At 41.7% G+C, this 24,572-nt stretch overlaps 2 protein-coding genes across 8 annotated transcripts in view; one reads left to right on the forward strand and one right to left on the reverse strand.

The window, feature by feature from the left end:
* Positions 1 to 3,008: 3,008 nt before the first annotated feature.
* psmd3 (proteasome 26S subunit, non-ATPase 3) lies at positions 3,009 to 14,706 on the reverse strand. Its single transcript, XM_002940377.5, has 12 exons — positions 14,498 to 14,706; positions 13,267 to 13,457; positions 12,804 to 12,941; positions 10,809 to 10,945; positions 10,516 to 10,706; positions 9,427 to 9,530; positions 8,295 to 8,409; positions 7,742 to 7,861; positions 6,254 to 6,357; positions 5,056 to 5,211; positions 3,897 to 3,947; positions 3,009 to 3,204 (listed from the first exon to the last, which is right to left on the reverse strand). Exons 1-12 carry the CDS (start codon positions 14,613 to 14,615, stop codon positions 3,127 to 3,129), a joined length of 1,503 nt encoding a protein of 500 aa, XP_002940423.2. The 5' UTR covers positions 14,616 to 14,706; the 3' UTR covers positions 3,009 to 3,126.
* A 162-nt stretch (positions 14,707 to 14,868) lies between these two features.
* lrrc3c (leucine rich repeat containing 3C) overlaps positions 14,869 to 24,572 on the forward strand; it is a 163,510-nt gene continuing 153,806 nt past the window's right edge. For 5 of the 7 annotated variants that reach the window (XM_031894813.1, XM_031894817.1, XM_031894816.1 and 2 more), the window contains exons 1-3: positions 14,869 to 15,085; positions 16,689 to 16,793; positions 17,923 to 18,027. The gene's annotated coding sequence lies outside the window, so the exon portion shown is untranslated. The remainder of the gene's footprint in view (positions 15,086 to 16,688; positions 16,794 to 17,922; positions 18,028 to 24,572) is intronic. The other 2 variants (XM_031894814.1, XM_031894815.1) reach the window with 2 other exon arrangements.

Genomic DNA, 24,572 nt, shown 5'->3' on the forward strand with positions numbered 1-24,572 from the left:
TATTAAATGTAGTATCTGCCTGTCCCTTTCTATTCCCTGCCCGTGGGGCTCTGGCATATGAAACAATGTAACACAAGGCAGCAGCCTGACAGACCTGACTCGCTGGAGGAGACCGACCTTTGCAACATTGTTTAACAAGTAACAACCAGGAGTTCAACAAATGCTGCTTTCAATAGCAATTACATTTATAAATAACCTTTAAAGCACTAAAACATTGTAGTTAATTCATATTGGAAAGTTGTTAGGAATTATGTTTTCTTTTATTAGGCAAAAAATGTTTTTTGGGGGGTTGACATGTCCTTTAAGATATAGGGTGTACAGGTATGGGACCGTTATCCAGAATGCTCAGGACCTGGGGTCTTCCGGATAAGGGATCTTTCCGTAATTTGGATCTCCATACCTTAAGTCTACTAAAGAATAATATAAACATTAAATAAACCCAATAGGGCTGTTCTGCCCCCAATAAGGGGTAATTATATCTTAGTTGGGATCAAGTACAGGTACTGTTTTATTATTACAGAGAAAAGGGAATCATTTAACCATTAAATAAACCCAATAGGGCTGTTCTGCCCCCAATAAGGGGTAATTATATCTTAGTTGGGATCAAGTACAGGTACTGTTTTATTATTACAGAGAAAAGGGAATCATTTAACCATTAAATAAACCCAATAGGGCTGTTCTGCCCCCAATAAGGGGTAATTATATCTTAGTTGGGATCAAGTACAGGTACTGTTTTATTATTACAGAGAAAAGGGAATCATTTAACCATTAAATAAACCCAATAGGGCTGTTCTGCCCCCAATAAGGGGTAATTATATCTTAGTTGGGATCAAGTACAGGTACTGTTTTATTATTACAGAGAAAAGGGAATCATTTAACCATGAAATAAACCCAATAGGGCTGTTCTGCCCCAATAAGGGGTAATTATATCTTAGTTGGGATTAAGTACAGGTACTGTTTTATTATTACAGGGAAAAGGGAATCATTTAACCATGAAATAAACCCAATAGGGCTGTTCTGCCCCCAATAAGGGGTAATTATATCTTAGTTGGGATCAAGTACAGGTACTGTTTTATTATTACAGAGAAAAGGGAATCATTTAACCATGAAATAAACCCAATAGGGCTGTTCTGCCCCAATAAGGGGTAATTATATCTTAGTTGGGATCAAGTACAGGTACTGTTTTATTATTACAGAGAAAAGGGAATCATTTAACCATTAAATAAACCCAATATAAAAAACATCCTCTTTTGTTTGATGTGTAATACAGATCTGGGCTACAGATAAACAGACAAGCTAAGGAGCTGAATGAAATTGAAATAAGCCCCGCTTTCCTTTTCCTCCGATACACTAACAAGTGGACATTTAATGCCTGACTCTTCAGCAGAATTAAAAATTCCACCTTCTTAATTCAATACAGTTGCAACAAAGCTGCCTGGTTCTGAGCCCTCACATAATATGGAGTTGCCTGATTAACGGGAAGAAAATAATAATAAAGAGTTAACACTGGCAGTGTGCATCGGGAGACTGGCGCTAGATTTCTCTATACTTCCACCCTCCCCGCAGTGATATTACAGTAATAAGATCTGTTGTGGGAACCTGCTGGGGGCTCTTTTATTTACTTTCCAAATACTGGAAGTGAGCGATTTACACCCCTATGTAGGAAGGAAAGTTACAATCGCTGCCTGACAATGGGCACCCCCTAGTGATTTGGCCTTTCCTTCTCCTTTAAAGAGCAAAAATATTTATATATAATGTTTATCTATTTATCTTCTATTAAATAGAGGGTTCCGTTACGAGTGCTTTGCACATAATCACTGGCATTGGCACACTGCTCGTAAAGATTTAAAGGAACAGTTCAGTGTAAAAAAACTGGGTAAAATAGACTGTACAAAATAAACAATATTTGTAATAAAGTTAGTTGGGCAAAAATGTAATCTATAAAGGCTGCAGTGGGCAGATGTCTTACATAATAGGCAGAACACTACTTCCTGCTTTAACCTCTTTAGGTCCCCATACATGGGCCGAATCGGTCCAAGGGACCGATACCAGCAGCTAATTGGCCCGTGTATGGGCACTACCGACAGGCCTGCCTGACCGATATCTGGCCTGAAATCTGCCAGATCTCGATCGGGCAGGTTAAAAAAATCTAGTCGGATTGGCGATGCGGTCCCTGGACGGACTTTTCCTATACCCGTTTGGCCCTGGGCCAAACGATCGAATTAGCCTTGATTCTCCCGATATCGCCCACCCGTAGGCGGTCGCCAAGCGAGCGGATCTTAAGGTGTATAGGGACCTTTAGTTAGTCAGTGGCTTTAGGGGGGCCACAACTGTCAGTTAGTTTGTGAGCACCCAGGTCTGATTCAAATGCAAACTGACAGTTATGTCCCATATTCCCCCTCAAGTCACTGATTGGTCACTGACTGCTAACAGCTTAGAGAGCTGAAAGCAGGAAGTAGTGTTCTGCCCATTATGTTAGACATCTGCCCACTCCAGCCTTTATAGATTACATTTTTCCCAACTAACTATATTGAAAACATTTTTTATTTTGCGCAGTCTGTCTATTTTACCCAGTTTCATTTTTACACTGACCTGTTCCTTTAAAGCGAAAACCAAGCAGTATGGCAGGTCCGTCCATTAGTATAAATGTAATTCTGCTGGTTAGGATTGAGCTGTGCATACAATAAGCTTTGCTCTCGTTTAAGGGAAAAGAAAACATTTATAAATACATTAGATTTCCCTTTAACAGGATTTGCAGTGTGAGGTATGTTTATTTTATATGAAGGAACAGTATCTTGTTGGTGAATGGTCTGAGGAATAAACAGCGGATGCAGAATAAGGTTAAAGTGCCCTATACAAGTTTCTGAAGAACATAATAGCAATGAATAACCACAGAGGGCAGATAAATGTCCGTCCCATAACTGATAAACCAGCCCATCCCAATTTTTCAACCCCGGCGCCCCCTAGCTTTTCCAGTGGAAAAAAAAACCATGCATATGAGGCTTTGCTAAAGACAAGTGATTGGCCAGGGAAGAGTGGCAAGTCACATGTGTATTGTTGAAACCAAAAGAAACAAACAGAAACAATGAATCAAAACAAAAACAAAAATGGCCGTGGAGACAGAGGTCATGGAAATCCATCGTCGTCATCTTCTGCCATTTCCTTAGCAAATTCTAAGTCCTGCTGTTCTCTCTCTCGGCGTTCCTGCAGTGGGGAAAAGAATACAAAACAAAGTTAGTTGTTACACAAGCGTCAATATCAAGGGGCTCCATCTGTCATGAACCTGCAACCTGTCTGAAAATATAGGGTTAAACAAATATTTATTAGCACATAAATGCTCTTTGGAGTATTTATTTCTTTTGTGTACACATGTTCTTCGGTATCAGGCTTCCTGCATGGTACGAGTCTCAATTTGCTCCTCTCTCCCTCTTCCAACTGTGTTGTAATCTGAGCTACCAGCAGCCAGAGCCGCAGCACAGAAGCTACTGAGACCAAGCTAAAATGGCAGCTTCTATGGCTCTTTACTCAGGTATGGTAAAGCTTTCTGCAGAATAAATATAGAGTTCTAGGTGGCACTAATGTGGCAAATCTATTGTTGGACTGAGGTGACAGGGGCCCACCAGAAAACCCTCTTTATTATCCTAGTCTCTTTTCTCTACATACTGTACTCTATTCTTCCTTCTATTAAGCTTCCCTGTTCCCATGCAGAAATAGGGAATGACCATGAAATAGGCTAAATTGTTAGAAGCAAGAGGGCCCACTGACACCTGGGCCCACCGGGAGCTTTTCTGGTATCCTGGTGGACCAGTCCGACACCGGGCGAATCTATTGGCAGTAACCTCTATCATGTCTTAACCCCAAGTACTTTCTTATCAATAACAGGGTCAGGTTCTTACCTCTGCAGACTCCAGGTCTTTGTTGTAGGACTTTGGGGGAAATCGCATAGCCTAAATGAAAAAAGAAGTGGAGTTTTACAAAGTGTAACAGGGAAGCATTTATAATACGATAAAAAAAACCTGTAAATGTAAAAATGTAAAAAGCAGCACCCCTAATATAAAGGGGCAGGTATAATATTGGCAGTATTTACAGTTGTCAGGTTTAGTGATGAGTGAATCTGTCCCGTTTCGCTTCGCCAATAAATTTATGAATCTTTCAAAAGATTCGCGAAATGGCGAATATCTTGCGCGGGAAAAAAAATTGTCGCCCGCAACTATTCTTTTGATGCCTGTGACTATTCTTATGACAATTTTGGACGTACGACTATTCTTGCGTCAATTTTTGGTCACGCAACTATTCTTGCGTCAATTTTTGGTCACGCAACTATTCTTGCGACAATTTTTGGAAGCGCGACTATTCTTGCGACAATTTCGGAGGTGCGACTATTCTTTTGATGCCTGCGAGTATTCTTGCGACTATTTTGGACATGCAACGATTCTTGCGTCAATTTCTGGCGTGCAACAATTTTGAAGCCCGCGACTATTCTTGCGTCAATTTTGGGCCTGCGACTATTCTTGCGTCAATTTCGGGCGCGCGACTATTCTTGCAACAATTTCGGGCGCGTGACTATTCTTGCAACAATTTCGGACGCGCAACTATACTTGCGACAATTTCGGACGTGCAACTATTCTTGCGACAATTTCGGGCACGCGTCAATTCCGGATGTGCGACTATTCTTGCGACAATTTTGGGCGCGCGACTATTCTTGAGACAATTTTGCTGCCCGTGACTATTCTTGCGACAATTTTTGGACATGCGGCGAATTTTTCCGCAGTGAATTGTTTGTGGAAATGTGGAAATTCGCCGCAAATCCATGCCTGGGGAAACATTTTGCCCATCACTAGTCAGGTTCATTAGCTGCTATGCTGGATACAGAGAAGATAAAATGAGTTAAGGAGTTACCAGAACTTTTGGGCACGCTCGTTTCCATACAAATCATAAGAACTGCAGTTCTCCATTTGGACAGTTCTGGTCAGGTACATGTTTTACTAACATCTGAATAATATATATAGATATATTTCCACCTTGCAACATACTCCCTCCTTGTTCTCACCGTACCTTTACAGACATGTTGTGTATATCCAAGCAAAAGGAAATGCGCTGGTGAAATGCCAGCTGTGGCTCTCGTGTGGAATAAATATCAATCATCTCCTTGGATTGGACGTAGCCCTTTTCATGGTTAATGCTGGCCTCAATAACCCCATCACGAATGGCCTGGAATACACAGGATTAAGGAGTTAGTGGCTAATTATGGGGCACAGTTTTAGAAGTGCTGGTTTGGTTACAGATAATATTATGAGAGGGGGAAGAAGCAGATAATTCTAAGATGTAAGGTAAAGGTGGCCACACAGGCATTCAGTGCGTGTAAGGTGGGAGACGGAGACTGATATCAGTAAAAGCCTTGGATATTGGTTGTCTCATTGATCGGGGAGGTCTGAAAATTTTAATCGGGAGTCGTTGAATGTTCCCCCACATTGGCAAACGTTAATGCTGAATTGTCAGATAGAGGTAAGAATTCCTTTGTTTTACCTGCATATCTAATGATTCAGCTCCTAACGTGATTGGGGGTGGACCAACGATCTTTCCTACGACCAGCGGTTGTGGGAAACATTATAATTGTAGTGTGTATGGCCATCTTACGGGGGTTGTTCACCTCTGCGTTAACTTTTAATATATAGGTCTTCATTTTTTATTATTTGTAGTTTTTTAATTATTTCAATAAACATTCAGCAACTCTCCAGTTTAGGGTTGCTAGGGTCCAAATTACCTTAGCAACCAGGTAGTGGTTTGAATGAGACACTGATAAATAAACAGGAGAGGGACTGCATAGAACACAAAAAGTGAATAAAATTGCAGCCTTACATAGCAATGGTTTTTTTGGCAGCTGGGGTCAGTGACTCCCATTAAAAGCTACAAAGAGTTTGAAGAAAAAGGCAAATAATTAAAAAAAGCTATAACAATAAACAATGAAGACCAATTGATTGGTAAGTATAGGCTGTGGGTGCTGGGTTTACTTGGAAGGGTTGAACTTGATGGACTCTGGTCTTTTTTCAACCCTATGTAACTATGAAAAGGTGCTTAGAACTGGTAATTCTATAACATACTTAAAGTTAACAAACAATTATTGGGGCAGAATACAGCAAAACAGAACATAGAGAAAGAAAAAGAAGGGGAAGAATAGGGGAAAACAAACAAGAACACACACAAAAACCAGTGGGTTAGATGAAGCTGACTCTCTCCCTACTATCAGACTCACTTTGGCCACTATAAACTCTGCATCCTCGGGGCTGTCCAGCTGCAGCTTCTGAGCAATGTCAGGCAAAGAGATCCGTGAGTAGGACAGGCTGATCATGCGCACACCTACAGCAGATAAATAAATACAATCATTTAGTCTATTGCCCCCATCCCAATATCACTGCCCTGCTTTATTCTCAAGCAAACTCAGTGCAGGGTAATGTGCTGCACGTGCCGCTCCCTGGTACAACAGCAGCTGCTATCTATAACACACCCACGGCACCTAGCCAAAACCTATAAGCAGATTTTCTCCTATTTCAGCGATTTATAGAAGTTTGAACTTTATACATTTTCTTTAATAAATGTAACCAACCCATAATATAATACATGCTATAATAACTTGATATATATAGCTTGATATTCAGATTGGTGGTCCAAAGAATACGTGAACTGTATAGGTATGGGAACTGTTATCCAGAATGCTCAGGACCTGGGGTTTTCCGGATAAGGGATCTTTCTGTAATTTGGATCTCCATAACTGAAGTCTGCTAAAGATCATTTAAGTATTGAATAAACCCAATAGGGCTGTTCTGCCCCCAATAAGGGGTAATTATATCTTAGTTTGGATCAAGTACAGGTACTGTTTTATTATTACAGAGAAAAGGGAATCAGTTAACCATTAAATAAACCCAATAGGGCTGTTCTGCCCCCAATAAGGGGTAATTATATCTTAGTTTGGATCAAGTACAGGTACTGTTTTATTATTACAGAGAAAAGGGAATCAGTTAACCATTAAATAAACCCAATAGGGCTGTTCTGCCCCCAATAAGGGGTAATTATATCTTAGTTGGGATCAAGTACAGGTACTGTTTTATTATTACAGAGAAAAGGGAATCATTTAACCATTAAATAAACCCAATAGGGCTGTTCTGCCCCAATAAGGGGTAATTATATCTTAGTTGGGATCAAGTACAGGTATTGTTTTATTATTACAGAGAAAAGGGAATCATTTAACCATTAAATAAACCCAATAGGGCTGTTCTGCCCCAATAAGGGGTAATTATATCTTAGTTGGGATCAAGTACAGGTACTGTTTTATTATTACAGAGAAAAGGGAATCATTTAACCATTAAATAAACCCAATAGGGCTGTTCTGCCCCCAATAAGGGGTAATTATATCTTAGTTGGGATCAAGTACAGGTACTGTTTTATTATTACAGAGAAAAGGGAATCATTTAACCATTAAATAAACCCAATAGGGCTGTTCTGCCCCCAATAAGGGGTAATTATATCTTAGTTGGGATCAAGTACAGGTACTGTTATATTATTACAGAGAAAAAGGAAACCATTTTTAAAAATTAGAATTATTTGCTTATAATGGAGTCTATGGTTGAAGGCCTTTCCGTAATTTGGAACTTTCTGGATAACGGGTTTCTGGAACAAAAGTAAGACTTTTGTTTTCCCAACTGTGACAATAGTACATGCACAAAGCACAGCAACGATCTGTTACCTGTTTTGATGACGTTGTGCCTCAGACGAATGATAAGTGTGTATGTCCCGTCAGACTGGAACTTCTCACAGAACTGTTCAAGCACCTGGTTAAATTTGGACAGATTTCCAGTCCTAACGGCTGAAATAGTCAAGGAGTGACAAAGAACAATTAAGAGACGAAAGCTAAAAGCTATCTAGAAAAGGACAATTGGAAATGCTCCAACTGTAATCATAAAGGAAAACTATACCCCCAAACAATGTAGGTCTCTATAAAAATATATTGCTGCATTATTCCCTGTCAGCTGATCTCTGAAGGAGCACACAGACCAATACAAAATGGTGGCTCAAGGGAAAGGATGTAAAAGAGCAATATTTACTGAAATATATATATTGCAGTTTGGAAAGATTTAACATAAACAGCTGGCTAAGTATACATTCTGGGGGTATAGATTTACTTTGAGTGGCTGTGGTATGACTGAGTAACAAAAGGTAATGGCACAGCAGGTGTGCAGTCATAATCAGTATTAGGGAGTATCTGGGTTTATCAATATAGTGAGTATAAAGGGACTGACCTTGAGTAAGGAGGAAATAGGGCATAAGTGACCTCTTGAGAGAATGTTGCCTGAACTGGAGACGATCTGGGATTTCTCCAAGCAGCAGCTCCACCACAATCAGAAGCTTGTGAACCTAAGGGGAGGGAGAAAATATGTCCCATCTGTAAGAACTGCTACCAAAAGCATTAAAGTGATACTGACACGAAAAAATGACTTTTCAAATTATGGATTCTACATAAAAAGTTACCTATAGGTCATGTTGATCTTTTTTCACTGTTAGGGCTGGTTTTGTATGTAATTGTTACTTGAAGTGCCTAAACCTGAATGTTTTGCCAACCTGACTGTCTCAGCCTGTCAGTTACAGCTTCTAATGCTAACGGCCTACTGCTGCACAAATATGGCCGCCCCCTCATAGAAGAACATGGGGGATCAGATAAGGAATGGAAAAGCATCAGGAAATACTTTTTCTGGCAAAATTATAAAGCTCATGCAAAGATAATGTTATGATAGATGTAAAAAAGGTTTCATTTCTGGTGTCAGTATCTCTTTAAGCTTTTTAAAAGTTCTATGAAATATAAAATATCTACATAAATGGTACCCCCATGACTTTGCTCATGCTACCTATTATCTCTCACCCTAAAGCTGGCCATACACTTGGCGATCTGACGATGTTTCGTGCGACCGATACATCGTCAGATCCGCCACACACCATTCAGGGCTGAATCGGCAGGTAAGGAGGAAGAAACAATAGGATTTCTACCTCCTTCTGCCGATTCAGCACTGAAGGGAGAATTTTGCTCAGGCGCCTTCTATGGCGCCCGATCAAAATTTTCAAACTGGTCCATCGCCCGATCAAAATTTTCAAACTGGTCCAATCGGCGAGTCAGCCGATATCAGCAGCTTCCTGCGATATCGGTCGACTCGCCGACATACCATACACGCACCGAATATCGTACGAAACGAGGTTTCGTACGATATTATCGGTGCGTGTATGGCCACCTTAACTATACTCACGCCTCTATGCAGATGAATGACAATGCATTACACTGCCACACCATCCAGTACAGTTCTGCTATATAGCTAGCATCCTAAGTTGTTTAAAAAAGACTTGTGTGTCAAAGGAAGAGAGGAAATGGTACAAAAAGCTTACCGTCTGTTTGAAGCCCACAGCAGTGTGCTGGGGAGCCTTCCTCAGGGCGTTAGTCAGAGTTCTCCTTGCTCCCGTGTACTCTAGCTGAATAGCTTTAATCCGCCCTAACGAAATAATGTGTAAAGTCAGAATGTATACAGATAGCTTATTGGGATGGGGCAGTTCTCCCAGTCTGCCCAGTATATGGAGCCATGCAGGGCCCTTAGGCAGCTACCCCAGAAGACAAAAATCCGTCAGTGGCACAACCAAACACTAAAGTGTCCTTATTATCCTTCTGCATAGAATATGGCCACTCAATTGGTTTAAAATCTTACCACTGGGGTTCATCCCCACCCTCTGCATTCACCTTTGAGTTAACGTTTAGTATGATGTAGAGCAGTGATCAACAACCAGTGGCTCAGGGGCAACATGTTGCTCCCCAACCCCTTGGGTGTTGCTCTCGGTGCCCCCAAACCAGGTAGTTAGTTTGAATTTCTGACTTGGGGGCAAGTTTTGGTTGAATAAAAACAAGATTTCCTACCAAATAAAGCCCCCTGTAAGCGGAGGCTGCCTAATTGGCTCCTCCATTAACTTTTATGGTGCTTGTGTTGCTCTCCAAGACTTTTTACATTTGACTGTGGCTCACAAGTAAGAAAGGTTGGGGACCCCTGATGTAGAGAGTGATATTCTGAGAATTTGTAATTGGTCTTAATTTTTTATTATTTGTAGTTTTTTAGTTATTTCATTTTCAGTTCAGGAGCTCTCCAGTTTGGAGTTTCAGCAGTTTTGTGGTTGCTAGGGTCCAAGTTACCTTAGCAACCAGGCAGTGGTTTGGATGAGAGACTATTAAATGGATAAGAGAGGGCCTGAATAGAAAAGAAAGTTACAAAAAATAACTGCAGCCTCACAGAGCAATAGGTTTGCCAGTATCAGTGACCCCCATTTAAAAACTGCAAGAAGAAGGCAAATAGTTAAAAAACTATAACAAATAAATAATGAAGACAAATTGAAACGATGCTTAGAATAGGTCATTCTATAACATACTAAAACTTTAAGGTGAACCACCCCTTTAAAACACACAGACACCCATACACATAAATATCCTGTTACCTGTGTAGTACAAATAGCGGGCCCACTCATTGTTATTTGCCAGCTCAGGGAACACAGACTTGGACACCAATTTTTCAGCCTGATCGTACAAGTTGTACTGCAGATAATTTCTGAGCAGCAGGTTGAGTAGTGTGGCTTGTCCATCTGCATCGTGCCTGAGTGTGGCTGTGCGCAGTCTTGCATGCAGGAAACTGGGGGGGGGGGAAGAGAAAAATGGCGTCAGCTATTGATACCTGGTCAAGTCTTAAACTTATATTTCCTGCAGCAGCCTTAAAGCAGCAACTGGTACTCACCTCCTGACCACATCCAGCTTATTAAGGAACTCGTAAATACGTGAATGGTAATAGTAACATTTTGCAACCACCAAGTCTAGTGCACGCCGGTTCTGGGGGCTAATCTTCTGCATTAAGTCATCAGATAATTTTTGAGCCTGGAATGTGCAGAAAGAAAGGGCACAATGTGACAATGGACAATAACTGTTTTGGTCAAACCTAGTAACGTGCCCCTATATCTGTGCAGTATATCTGAGAATAACTACTTCACATTAGTACAGTAAAAATACTTTTTTCACCGTGCCTCTCATTTTTGATTTTTGGGCATTAGAGTGCAGGCACTTATAAAGGAAAAGTTTCTAAAAGTAATTAAAATATAATATACTGTTGCCCTGCACTGGTACAGCTGGGGTGTTTGCTACAGAAACCCTACTATAGTTTATATAAATACCCCGCTGTGTAGCCCCGGGGGCAGCTATTCCTGCACTAGTACAGCTGGGGTGTTTGCTACAGAAACCCTACTATAGTTTATATAAATACCCCGCTGTGTAGCCCCGGGGGCAGCCGTTCCTGCGCCGGTACAGCTGGGGTGTTTGCTACAGAAACCCTACTATAGTTTATATAAATACCCCGCTGTGTAGCCCCGGGGGCAGCCGTTCCTGCACTGGTACAGCTGGGGTGTTTGCTACAGAAACCCTACTATAGTTTATATAAATACCCCGCTGTGTAGCCCCGGGGGCAGCCATTCCTGCACTGGTACAGCTGGGGTGTTTGCTATAGAAACCCTACTATAGTTTATATAAATACCCCGCTGTGTAGCCCCGGGGGCAGCCATTCCTGCACTGGTACAGCTGGGGTGTTTGCTACAGAAACCCTACTATAGTTTATATAAATACCCCGCTGTGTAGCCCCGGGGGCAGCCGTTCCTGCACTGGTACAGCTGGGGTGTTTGCTACAGAAACCCTACTATAGTTTATATAAATACCCCGCTGTGTAGCCCCGGGGGCAGCCGTTCCTGCACTGGTACAGCTGGGGTGTTTGCTACAGAAACCCTACTATAGTTTATATAAATACCCCGCTGTGTAGCCCCGGGGGCAGCCATTCCTGCACTGGTACAGCTGGGGTGTTTGCTACAGAAACCCTACTATAGTTTATATAAATACCCCGCTGAGGGCAACCATTCAAGGTGGAAAAAAGGAGAGAAGGCACAGGTTACATAGCAGGTAACAGATAGGCTCTGTTATCTGCTACGTCACCTGTGCCTTCTCTCCTTTTTTTCCAGCTTGAATGGCTGCCCCCGGGGCGACACAGCGGGGTATTTATATAAACTATAGTAGGGTTTCTGTAGCAAACACCCCAGCTGTACCAGTGCAGGAACGGCTGCCCCCGGGGCTACACAGCAGGGTATTTATATAAACTATAGTAGGGTTTCTGTAGCAAACACCCCAGCTGTACCAGTGCAGGAATGGCTGCCCCCGGGGCTACACAGCGGGGTATTTATATAAACTATAGTAGGGTTTCTGTAGCAAACACCCCAGCTGTACCAGTGCAGGAATGGCTGCCCCCGGGGCTACACAGCGGGGTATTTATATAAACTATAGTAGCAGGGCAGCAGTACATTATATCCTAATTACTTTTCTACACTTATTCTTGGGTGTTACTGTATATATATATATATATATATATATATATATATATATATATATACACACACACACACTATGCAGGTACATATGTATGTTAAAAGTATGTATTTTACTTATGTAAAATCTCTGGACTGTGGCATGAACAATGCTGAATCAGTCACAGTATAAGTACTAGGAATGGGATACTCCTATGCAAGCAAACAGATGTGACCACAATTTTATCAACTTAAAAGTAAATTCAATAGCCTTACAATGTTCTGTCTTACCATACACTGCAATAGTTTGGGCATAAATAAGCTTGTGGGTGCCTATTCCTCATCTATGGAATCTTTCCATAGCAACCTGTGTGTGCCAGCCACAAAGTACTCACCTCTGTGTAGCGTTTGCTATTCATCAGGTAAATGACAAGTAACAGCTGGAGATACGTCTCTACCTCTGGCAGCAGGGGAGTGGAGGCAGCCTTGCCAGTGCGTGGCCGAAACTGCACATCTCCTTCTGTGTCCATCAGCTAGGAATGTAAAAAGGAACGCAGAGTGAATTCAGGATATTGCTAAATTATTAACCTATTAAGTGACAAAAGTTAGCTTTAAAATTGTATTAATAATTGCAAATGTTAGTAGGTTCTATCACCCACTGGGACTTGGGCAGTAGTAGCAGTAACCTATAACAACCAATAAGATATTTGCTTTTAAACAGGTGACCAGCAAATTCTACCTGCTGATTGGTTGCTATCAGTTACTGCCCCTGGCCAAATTCTTTGGGGGTAAGTATTAAAAGGCACTAAAACCGCTGTGCTTGTATAACATGAAAAACACCTTTGTTAGAACCCTTACCTCTTCTAGGAAGCCGAGCAGAAAATCCCGGGTTGTAGGGTTGGAGGTGAAAAACCCATTAATTGCCTTGTGCACAACGTTGGGGTTGAGGCGGCGAGAGGTTGAGGGCAAAGCTCTTAGAGCTCGAAGTACAAATCGTGGCTCCTTACCAGACACGGCCCTCTCAATCTGCTTTACGTGCTCTTTAATATCTGCAGAAGCACAGAAAGGATAGACATATTATATTATAACATAACATATATATATATATATATATACACATACATGCACGAACCAGCCCATTTTCTATACAATAAATACTGAAAAATTTACTTTGCTCCCAATCCCACAATTCCCTGCTGCACACGTGATGTCAATAAGGAAAGGAACATCCCAGTGCAATGCATTGTGGGTTATGTAGTTCCTGCATGCTGTCTGTAAGCTGTGGAGAAGTTGTTACAATCTGTAACATCAGTGTTTTAGTCCCTCCTCCCCTGCCAGGATTACAAATGATGCAGAAAGAGAAGAACTGTTTTGCAGCTGGATTTCAGCATATAAAAATGGTATTTATTCATACTTTATGAAGGGGTATTTAACTTTTAGCATGTTATAGAATGGCCAGTTCTTAGCATCTTTTCAATTGGTCTTATTTTTTCATTATAGTTTCTAAATGATAAGCCTTTTTCTTCCAGTTCTTTCCAGCTTTCAAATGAGAGTCGCTGACCCCAGAAGCCAACAAACTATTATTCTGTGAGGCTACAGTTTTATTACTTGTCTTTTACTTTTCTTTCTATTTAGGTCCTTTCCTATTCATATTCTAACGCCTCACTCACATCACTGCTTGGTTGCCAGGGTCATTTGCACCCTAGCAACCCTATAGCTGCTAAAATTCCAAACTGGAGAGAGCTGCTGAACCAAAAAAGTGAAATAATAAAAAATAAAGACTGAAAATAGTTCTGGAATATCACTTTCATGAACAACCCCATGCCAGAAAAGTGTTTGTAGCCTGAATTTGCCCCACTGGCTTCAGCAGGTTCCCCAGGTCTTGGTTAGGGTGAAACAGTGGTATATTTACTGTACAAACCCTGTTAGTCCCTGTATAAATAGATAATATCTGCCCCTTTATATTTATTGGGTCTGATAATTGAAACAACAATAGCCCAGTCAGGTCAGATTTCAGTAGTCAGAACCAGCAGTGCAGAGACTCAGACTGGTTACTGGCCACATTGTGTAAATGGAAGCCAATTGCTACCTTCCAATGTGACGCTGTCCAGCTCCTTCTTCCCTCCCTCGCCCGTTCCCGATGCCGGCTCCTCATCTTTCATCTCTACGTCCTCCGGTTCTTTTCGTTTAGCCACTGCCTCTTTCATGTTGGCCTCCCCGGTGTTTGCTCGGCTAAATTTCCGCTTCCGGGGACGGGATGACTGGCAAGTCTGTGTCAAAGCGGCGGCCGAAGGGATGCTGGGACCGACGCACGCAGCCTGGAGGGTAGAACGTCGATCGCATCCAACTGAACGCAGGTCCCTTCAGGCATAGCGGCGGCCAAAGGGATGCAGAGACCGCCGCACGCAGCCTGGAGGGTAGAGTGTCGATCGCATCCAACTGAACGGCTGAATCACACAGGGGCCTTCAGGCATAGCGGCGGCCATCTTTAGTACTGGAAACTGCCTTTATAAAGTGGCAGAGCTGCTTACCTGTAATATATTTCCGATAAACAGACAGAGGAACAACTTATCAGTCTACTGGTTGCCCTATACTGTGTGAGCTAAGCTCCTAGCAGTGGCAGGGTATACTTTCTCTATAGTTACAGCCCAGTCTATGGGGGTGCCTAAATCTTGAGGTAAGAGAGTTAAAAGCTAGGCCTCTTGTCTGCTAAAGTTTTCCTGCTGAAATGAACTCATTTTCCAAGTTAACTCTGCCTACACTTGTAATAAAGTGCAAGAATTAGTCTGGCGCCATTTCCAGACCTGTAACAGTTAACTTTAGGTGCAAGTTGATGTGGCGGCCCAGTAGGATCTGCCATAAATCTTGCGGGTTTTGTTTTGGCGCTATTTAAAATGACCAAGGCAATGAACAGTTTATATAAAATAGTCATTATTATTTGGTTATTCGACAATTATGAAATATTAGAACCAGTTCATTTCAGCATACCTCCCAACATTTTACAAAATGGAAAGCGGGAGAAAAATAAATGGCGCGCGCAGTGCAGCGAATTTTTTGACCATGCCCATTTTTGTGACCACACCCCCTAAATACCACTCCCATTTGACTAAATTTGGCAGGTTATTGAAAGTTTGAACACATTTCTGGTGGTTTTGGGCTCCTGTTTTATGTGTTATTACAGTTTTGCTGAAAAGGTGAAGTTGCCCTTTAAGGTGCCCATACACGGGCCGACTATAGCTGCCGATATGGGTCCCTTGGACCAATTTGGCAGCTAATCGGCCTGTGTATGGGCAGAACAGAGCGGCCTGGCCGACCGATATCTGGCCTGAAATTGGCCAGATCTCGATCAGGCAGGTTAGAAAATCCAGTCGGATCGGGGACCGCATCGGCTCGTTGATGCGGTCCCCGAACCGACTGCCCCATAACCACAAATGTAATCCGATCATTTGGCCCCAGGGCCAAATGATCGGATTATTTTTTTTTTAAGTTACTTGCTACCTGATATCGCCCACCCGTAGGTGGGGATATCGGGTGAAGATCCGCTCGCTTGGCGACATCACCAAGTGAGCGGATCTTATAGTGCAGGGGTAGGGAACCTATGGCTCGGGAGCCAGATGTGGCTCTTTTGATGGCTGCATCTGGCTCTCTGCCAAATCTTTAATAAAAAAATGAATGGGGGGCGTGGCCTGCGCTTGGCGGATAGAAGACGTGCTCTAAGCCACACATCCGGCATCCTTGGCACCCACCCTATCCATTGAACGCAGGCCACACCCTCCTCCACATCGCATCCGGCATCCTTGGCACCCACCCTACCTTGCCCCTGCACTCGGCAGATAGAACACGTGTTCTAAGCCTTAGAACAATTCTTCTATCTGCCGAGCGCAGGCCATGTCCTCCTCTGCATCGCATCCGCATCCGGCATCCACCCTACCTTGCCCCGCAGCATCTGCAGCCAAACATATTGTATGGCTCTCACGGAATTATATTTTTAAAATATGTGGTGTTTATGGCTCTCTCAGCCAAAAAGGTTCCCGACCCCTGTTATAGTGTATGGGCACCATTAGGCTGTGAGTCTCAGTTCCCCCAAGAGACCTGTTTAGCTTATTAGTTACAATTATATCACAGTGCAGGGGGGCTTTTTACCTTTCTGGGATCTCTGCCCAAAGCCCACTTATTTAATTAAAAGTGAGAAACACTGTATCTAACAGCAGGTGAGGCTCGTTAAGATTTCTGGGTTCTCGGCCAAAAGCTATTTTTAATTAAATTTGTATCTTTTTCAGTGCAGGAGATCAAAGGGAAATGAGGGACTTTTCAGTAAGAATCCGGGACTGCGGGTTGAGCTGTCAACAGAGGGACTGTCCCGAGAAAATCAGGACATTTGGGAGGTATGAGCTAAATCTTGCCTTCAGAGAGTTTTGTCTGCTAAAGTTTTCCTGCTGAAATTAACTCATTTATTTGCGCCAAAATGAACTCTGACCCCACATTTAATAAAGTGCAATAATTAGTTTGGCGCCATTTCCAAACAGTTAACTTTAGGTGCAAGTTGATGTGGCGGCCCAGTAGGATCTGCCATAAATCTTGCGGGTTTTGTTTTGGCGCTATTGAAAATGGCCAAGGCAATGAACAGTTTGTATAAAATAGTCATTATTATTTGGTTATTCGACAATTATGAAATATTATAACCAGTTAATTTCAGCATACCTCCCAACATTTTACAAAATGGAAAGCGGGAGAAAAATAAATGGCGCGCGCAGTGCAGCGAATTTTTTTCACCACGCCCATTTTTGTGACCACACCCCCTAAATACCACTCCCATTTGACTAAATTTGGCAGGTTGTTGAAAGTTTGAACACATTTCTGGTGGTTTTGGGCTCCTGTTTTATGTGTTATTACAGTTTTGCTGAAAAGGTGAAGTTGCCCTTTAAGGTCCCCATACACGGGCCGACTATAGCTGCCGATATGGGTCCCTTGGACAGATTCGGCAGCTAATCGGCCCGTGTAGGGGCAGAACAGAGCGACCTGGCCGACCTATATCTGGCCTGAAATTGGGCAGATCTCGATCGGGCAGGTTAGAAAATCCAGTCGGATCGGGGACCGTATCGGCTCGTTGATGCGGTCCCCGAACCGACTGCCCCATAACCACAAATGTAATCCGATCGTTTGGCCCCAGGGCCAAATGATCAGATTTTTTTTTTTTTTTTAAGTTACTTGCTACCCGATATCGCCCACCCGTAGGTGGGGATATCGGGTGAAGATGTCGCCAAGCGAGCGAATCTAATAGTGTATGGGCACCATTAGGCTGTGAGTCTCAGTTCCCCCAAGAGACCTGGTAAGCTTATTAGTTACAATTGTATCTCCGTGCAGGGGGGCTTTTTACCTTTCTGGGCTCTCTGCCCAAAGCCCACTTATTTAATTAAAAGTGAGAAACACTGTATCTAACTGCAGGTGAGGCTCGTTAAGATTTCTGGGTTCTCGGCCAAAAGCTACTTTTAATTAAATTTGCATCTTTTTCAGTGCAGGAGATCAAAGGGAAATGAGGGACTTTTCAGTAAGAATCCGGGACTGCGGGTTGAGCTGTCAACAGAGGGACTGTTCCGTGAAAATCCGGACATTTGGGAGGTATGAGCTAAAGTTTTTCTGCTGAAATTAACTCATTTATTTGCGCCAAAATGAACTCTGTCCCCACATTTAATAAAGTGCAATCATTTGTTTGGCGCCATTTCCAAACAGTTAACTTTAGGTGCAAGTTGATGTGGCGGCCGTAGGATCTGCCATATATCTTGCTGATTCTGTTTTGGCGCTATTGAAAATGACCACAGCAATGAACAGTTTGTATAAAATAGTCATTATTATTTGGTTGTTTGAATATTATGAAATGATATTATAACCAGTTCATTTCAGTAATCAATTATTTTTAATGTACATGAATGCAGTGTTGGAATTGGGGAGGGATGCATGGGGGTGCCACCCCTCACCTTTATTTCTGTGAAATAACTTCCCTTTGGGTGGGAGGCAAGAGTTCTCAATCTCTGAAACTTTATTTATAATACTAGGGTTTTCTTTTACTTCCCTTCACTTCTACATGCAAATAAAATGAATTCTACCATTTATAGAGTATACAAACTTTCATTGCAGATTTTAAAGCTATTTGTAAATATAATTAATCTTGATAGAATTACTATTAAGCAGTATCTGCCCAGATTTAATATGTGGTTTTAAAGTTTAATCTCCCCTTTAATTGTGGTACGTCATACTTTTATATAACCAGTAGATGGTGCTGTTGTTGCTTTTGGATATATTTCAGATTTAACCTCATTGGATCACTTTGTTGATGGAGTCATGCTTTTAGTTATGTGTTCACTCATGTCAGCGCTTGTCAGGCTGTGATTGCTTGTCCCCAGATACAGTGATTTTTTGGCAAAAATAAGTGACATCCCCAGAACATGAAATAATCAGAAACACTTCTTGATTTGATGTAGCCTGATTCTCCCTAACCTGATATTTACGTTTAGAAAGAAATAAAATAAATTAAATAAAATATGTAAAATAAAAAAATGGCCCCTTCAAGCGCTAGGCCCCTGGGGAGGAGCTCCTGGTGGCTGCAGCCATGTTTAGTGGCACGTATGTAATAATGAGCATCTCTCACAGGTGTGTGATGTAATTCAAGCTAGCATTTGTTTAAAATATAAAACAAATATATATATTGTTTCTTCACAACCAGAGAGCAGGCTCTATTAGTGGAAACAGTTTTGGGGTGACAGGTAACAGCTCTTCCAATGTGGAAACAGACCAGTCAGCCATTTTCCTCGAAATTCACCGAGGGGTGTATACATATATATCATATATAAGCAGGTTTGACTTGATTACTGCCTGTTTGAAATATGACTCTGCTGACAGTTTTATATCCAGTCCTGTATAAACCACACTAGTAAATATACTGTATTCCCCCCCCCCCCCCAGAAAGACTAGAGTACTGAGCTAATGCAGAGCTGTATACTGTATATCTGACAATATAGTGATGGGGGGAAGATTCTGGACCAGGTTGTTGTAAAAGAGATTTCTATGTATCAGTATGTAGAACCTGAAGGCCAGTTAGGGTGGGATTTGGGGTGAGTGCTTATTTGTGCCCTGGGTACCCCTGGAACTATAGCAGGGTGACTGTTACCCCAATGTTTCTATATATCTGTAACCTTGTTATGGGCTAAGGGGGCCCAGCCTGAAGGCCAGTTAGGGGGGATTTGGGGTGAGTGCTTATTTGTGCCCTGGGTACCCCTGGAACTATAGCAGGGTGACTGTTACCCCAATGTTTCTATATATCTGTAACCTTGTTATGGGCTAAGGGGGCCCAGCCTGAAGGCCAGTTAGGGGGGGATTTGGGGTGAGTGCTTATTTGTGCCCTGGGTACCCCTGGAACTATAGCAGGGTGACTGTTACCCCAATGTTTCTATATATCTGTAACCTTGTTATGGGCTAAGGGGGCCCAGCCTGAAGGCCAGTTAGGGGGGGATTTGGGGTGAGTGCTTATTTGTGCCCTGGGTACCCCTGGAACTATAGCAGGGTGACTGTTACCCTAATGTTTCTATATATCTGTAACCTTGTTATGGGCTAAGGGGGCCCAGCCTGAAGGCCAGTTAGGGGGGGATTTGGGGTAAGTGCTTATTTGTGCCCTGGGTACACCTGGAACTATACCGGGGTGACTGTTACCCCACTGTTTCTATAGGCCTAGGGTGGCACATATTTATATAAGTAGGGAGCAACACTGTTCACTTGGGTGCAAGCCTTTCCCCATACCGTTGAGAACCTTGAACCTTTTGCTGCTGGAATTGAGGATAAACTGTGTATCATTGCCTTTCATATAAGACTATCTTCTATTTAGGGATTAATCTTCCTTCAATATTAATGTTCTAGGTGTTTAAATATTAATGGCAGAGTTTGGCTGACTAATGAGATCTGTGCAAATTGATTTAGTTGGCAAGCTAAGGCAAATCCAACATTGTGCAGAGGCGGGGTAACTGCAGCTAAGCCACAGAGGCACTGAAGGAACGGGCTTAGTCCCCCGTATGCGGGTATATAGACTAAATAAAATCATCTTTTTGGACCAAACCATTGCTTGCCTACTGCTTGGCATGAACACTAAAATATATGTGGTTTCCTAAAAGCTTTAGACCAGGGCTGTGTACTTTCAGTAGGCTGACACCTTTGGCTTCCTTGCTTTAAAGGAAAACTATACCCCTGAACAATGTAAGTCTCTACAAAAACATATACCATAAAACAGTTCATATGTAAAACCCTGCTTCATCGAAATAAAGAATTTTTGTACAAATAGTACAGTTTTGGGATCCGTTATCCAGAAACCCAGTATCCAGAAAGCTCTGAATTACGGAAGGCCTGTCTCCCATAGACTCCATTTTAATCAAGTAATTCAGATATTGATTTCCTTTTTCTCTGTAAAAATAATACAATACCTGTACTTGATCCCAACTAAGATATAATTACCCCTTATTGGGGGCAGAACAGTCCTATTGGGTTTATTTCATGGTTAAATGATTCCCTTTTCTCTGTAATAATAAAACAGTACCTGTACTTGATCCCAACTAAGATATAATTACCCCTTATTGGGGGCAGAACAGCCCTATTGGGTTTATTTCATGGTTAAATGATTCCCTTTTCTCTGTAATAATAAAACAGTACCTGTACTTGATCCCAACTAAGATATAATTACCCCTTATTGGGGGCAGAACAGCCCTATTGGGTTTATTTCATGGTTAAATGATTCCCTTTTCTCTGTAATAATAAAACAGTACCTGTACTTGATCCCAACTAAGATATAATTACCCCTTATTGGGGCAGAACAGCCCTATTGGGTTTATTTCATGGTTAAATGATTCCCTTTTCTCTGTAATAATAAAACAGTACCTGTACTTGATCCCAACTAAGATATAATTACCCCTTATTGGGGCAGAACAGCCCTATTGGGTTTATTTCATGGTTAAATGATTCCCTTTTCTCTGTAATAATAAAACAGTACCTGTACTTGATCCCAACTAAGATATAATTACCCCTTATTGGGGGCAGAACAGCCCTATTGGGTTTATTTCATGGTTAAATGATTCCCTTTTCTCTGTAATAATAAAACAGTACCTGTACTTGATCCCAACTAAGATATAATTACCCCTTATTGGGGGCAGAACAGCCCTTTTGGGTTTATTTCATGGTTAAATGATTCCCTTTTCTCTGTAATAATAAAACAGTACCTGTACTTGATCCCAACTAAGATATAATTACCCCTTATTGGGGGCAGAACAGTCCTATTAGGTTTAATTAATGTTTTATTGATTTCTTAGTAGACTAAAGGTATGAAGATCCAAATTACAGAAAGACCCCTTATCCGGAAAACCCTTGGACCCGAGCATTCTGGATAACGGGTCCTATACCTGTAGTATGTGCCAATAGGTAATCTTAAATAGAAAACTGCCATTTTAAGTACTAAGGGCCGCCCCCTGGGATCATAGAAGTCACAGGGCACACAAACAAGCCAAGGCACACATACATGTTAGGCCCCATCAGCCAATGAATGGGCACAGTTCTGTCTTCCTGTTACAGTTGAGCTGCATTATTTCCTGTCAGCTGATCTCTGAGGGAGCACACAGCCCAGCACAAAATGGTGGCTCAAGGGAAAAGATGTAAAAGGACAATATTTACTGATATATATGTTCCAGTTTGGTAAAGTTCTTTAATAGGCCACTTAATATGATATAAACTATCAGTTAGTTAAGTATTAATTCTGCAGGTTTAGTTTTCCTTTAAGTAGTGGTTTGCCCCGCGTCCCCTACAGTTGTTTACATTCACTTTCTTTCCTCCCGTGATTGTCAAGCAGAGACAAGCATCCTTTCCCCCCGTTGATACGGAAGATATTTTTAATCCGTAGAAGGGAGCGCAGGCTTTTTTCAGCGCAGACGAGGAGGGGGATAATCAGCCGGATTCTATTTTTAAACCCTCCGTGAATGTAAAACTTGCTGAATAATTCAATGCAGTCGCTCGCGAGCCTAAAAATAGTCAGGCGAGTGGAATACGGGGACGAGGGAGGAGGTAAAAAAGGGTCTGTGATACAATTAACCCGTAAATTGCTGGAGGTGACATTTAGGATTGTTATTATCCCTCTGTACATTGTTGGCCTTTTCACCCTGACAGTTAGTATTTTTCTTCCTAATTCTCCTTTCCTTCTGTCTGGGAAAAGCTATTAAGATCCCTCACCAGAAATATCTCTTATTTATTTCCCCTTTATTTCATTTCTCTCTATTCTCTCTCTCTCCGTCTCCATTTTCCTTACCCGGCATTGTATGTCTCATTTTTGCTCACCCAAGGGATACCCTCTTGCTGACTGTCACTGCTAATACATTTCTATATTTAACTGCTCTCTCAGTGGAAACCGGATCTTGTATATCTTTTTTTATAGACAGGAGGAATCAATAGCAGGTTTTTTTTGTTCCAAGTGTTTATTGAAGGAGGCAGGGTGGTTATCTACAAAAACCAGAATCTCTTCCTTTTGACGTGAAAAAGCATTGCAAAATGGCAGCCATTTTATATGAAAAATCAAGGCCGTATTGGGGTGTCCGACCGCTGCCTGCTCCATTGGGAGCAGTTACAGGTGTAGGGGGGAGAGTGGGCATTGGTCAGTATGGGCCACAGGGCCCACTGGGTTTTCTCCTAGTGCCCAACTGGCCCAGTCTGACCACATGAAGAATGTATGCTTACATAAGAATCAAATAAATAAAACAGATATAAAATGTAACAAGGCAAATGTATGCTTATCGGTACTAGTATTGTATCATATTTATAAGATACTTGATTTAATTTGCTACAGATGGAGCAAACTCCGGGCAGTTATATGGCACAGGTGACTCCCCAGGGGTCACTTTCTTTGACCCTCGGCGCAGGTGTAAGAGCACAAAGGGCTGCAAAACGCAGGCAGGGTGCCAGGCCAAGTAGAATTGCGTTAGGTGTCAATACTACTTGCGTGTTTTGGTAGAATTCTGTGTGACACATTGTGCTCCATCTGTAGATCTCATTTGGGTGTACCACATAAGAGCTTGAATCAAGTAATGCTTCTCTTTATATCTAGGTATGATATTATTTAGGATCTGTTTATCCCTTGTGACACATTTTGCTCCATCTGTAGTTATTTTAGGCTTGTTTTTCAGTATGAGCTAGAAAGCAACTAGTTCTAAATGAAGGAAGGCTACTCTCTATAGCTAGGTGTGTTTAGCATCTGTTTATCCCTTGTGGGACATTTTGCTCCGTCTGTAGATACATTATGCTTATTTTTGAGTATGAATTAGAAAGCAACTAGTTCTGAGTTATGTACAGCTTCTCTTTATATCTAGGTGTATTTATCTTTATGATCTATTTACACCCTGTAACACATTTTTCTCCATCTGTAGATATATTTATCTTATTCTTGAGTATAAACTAGACAGCAAGTAATTCTCAATCAAGTAAAGCTTATCTTTATATCTAGGTGTATTTATCTTTATGATCTATTTACACCCTGTAACACATTTTGCTTCATCTGTAGATATATCAGGCTCATTCTGTGTGTGTTTTGATTAAGCATTTTTTTATCCCTAGTGGCACATTTTGCTCCATCTGTAGATATATTAGGCTTATTCTTGAGCAGTGGTTCTCAACCTTCCTAATGCCGCGAACCTTTAATATAGTTCCTCATGTTGTGGTGACCCCCAACCATAAAATTATTCCTAAGACCAATTGGAAATATGTGTTTTCCGATTGGTCTAAGGCGACCCCTGTGAAAGGGTTGTTCGACCCACAAAGGAGTCCCGACCCACAGGTTGAGAACCGCTGATCTTGAGTATAAACTAGACAGCAACTAGTTCTGAATCATGTAAAGCTTATCTTTATATCTAGGTGTATTTATCTTTATGATCTATTTATGCCCTGTGACACATTTTGCTCCATCTGTAGATATATTAGGCTCATTCTTGAGTATAAACTCTTTATATTTAAGTGTGTTTTTCTTTATGATCTGTTTATTCTCTGTGACACATTTTGCTCCATCTGTAGATATATTAGGCTCATTCTTGAGTATAAACTAGACATCAACTAGTTGTTAATCAAGTACAGCTTCTTTTTATATCTAGGTGTGT

The sequence above is a fragment of the Xenopus tropicalis genome, chromosome 10 (assembly GCF_000004195.4).
Source record: "Xenopus tropicalis strain Nigerian chromosome 10, UCB_Xtro_10.0, whole genome shotgun sequence".
NCBI classification, from domain to species: Eukaryota; Metazoa; Chordata; class Amphibia; order Anura; family Pipidae; genus Xenopus; species Xenopus tropicalis.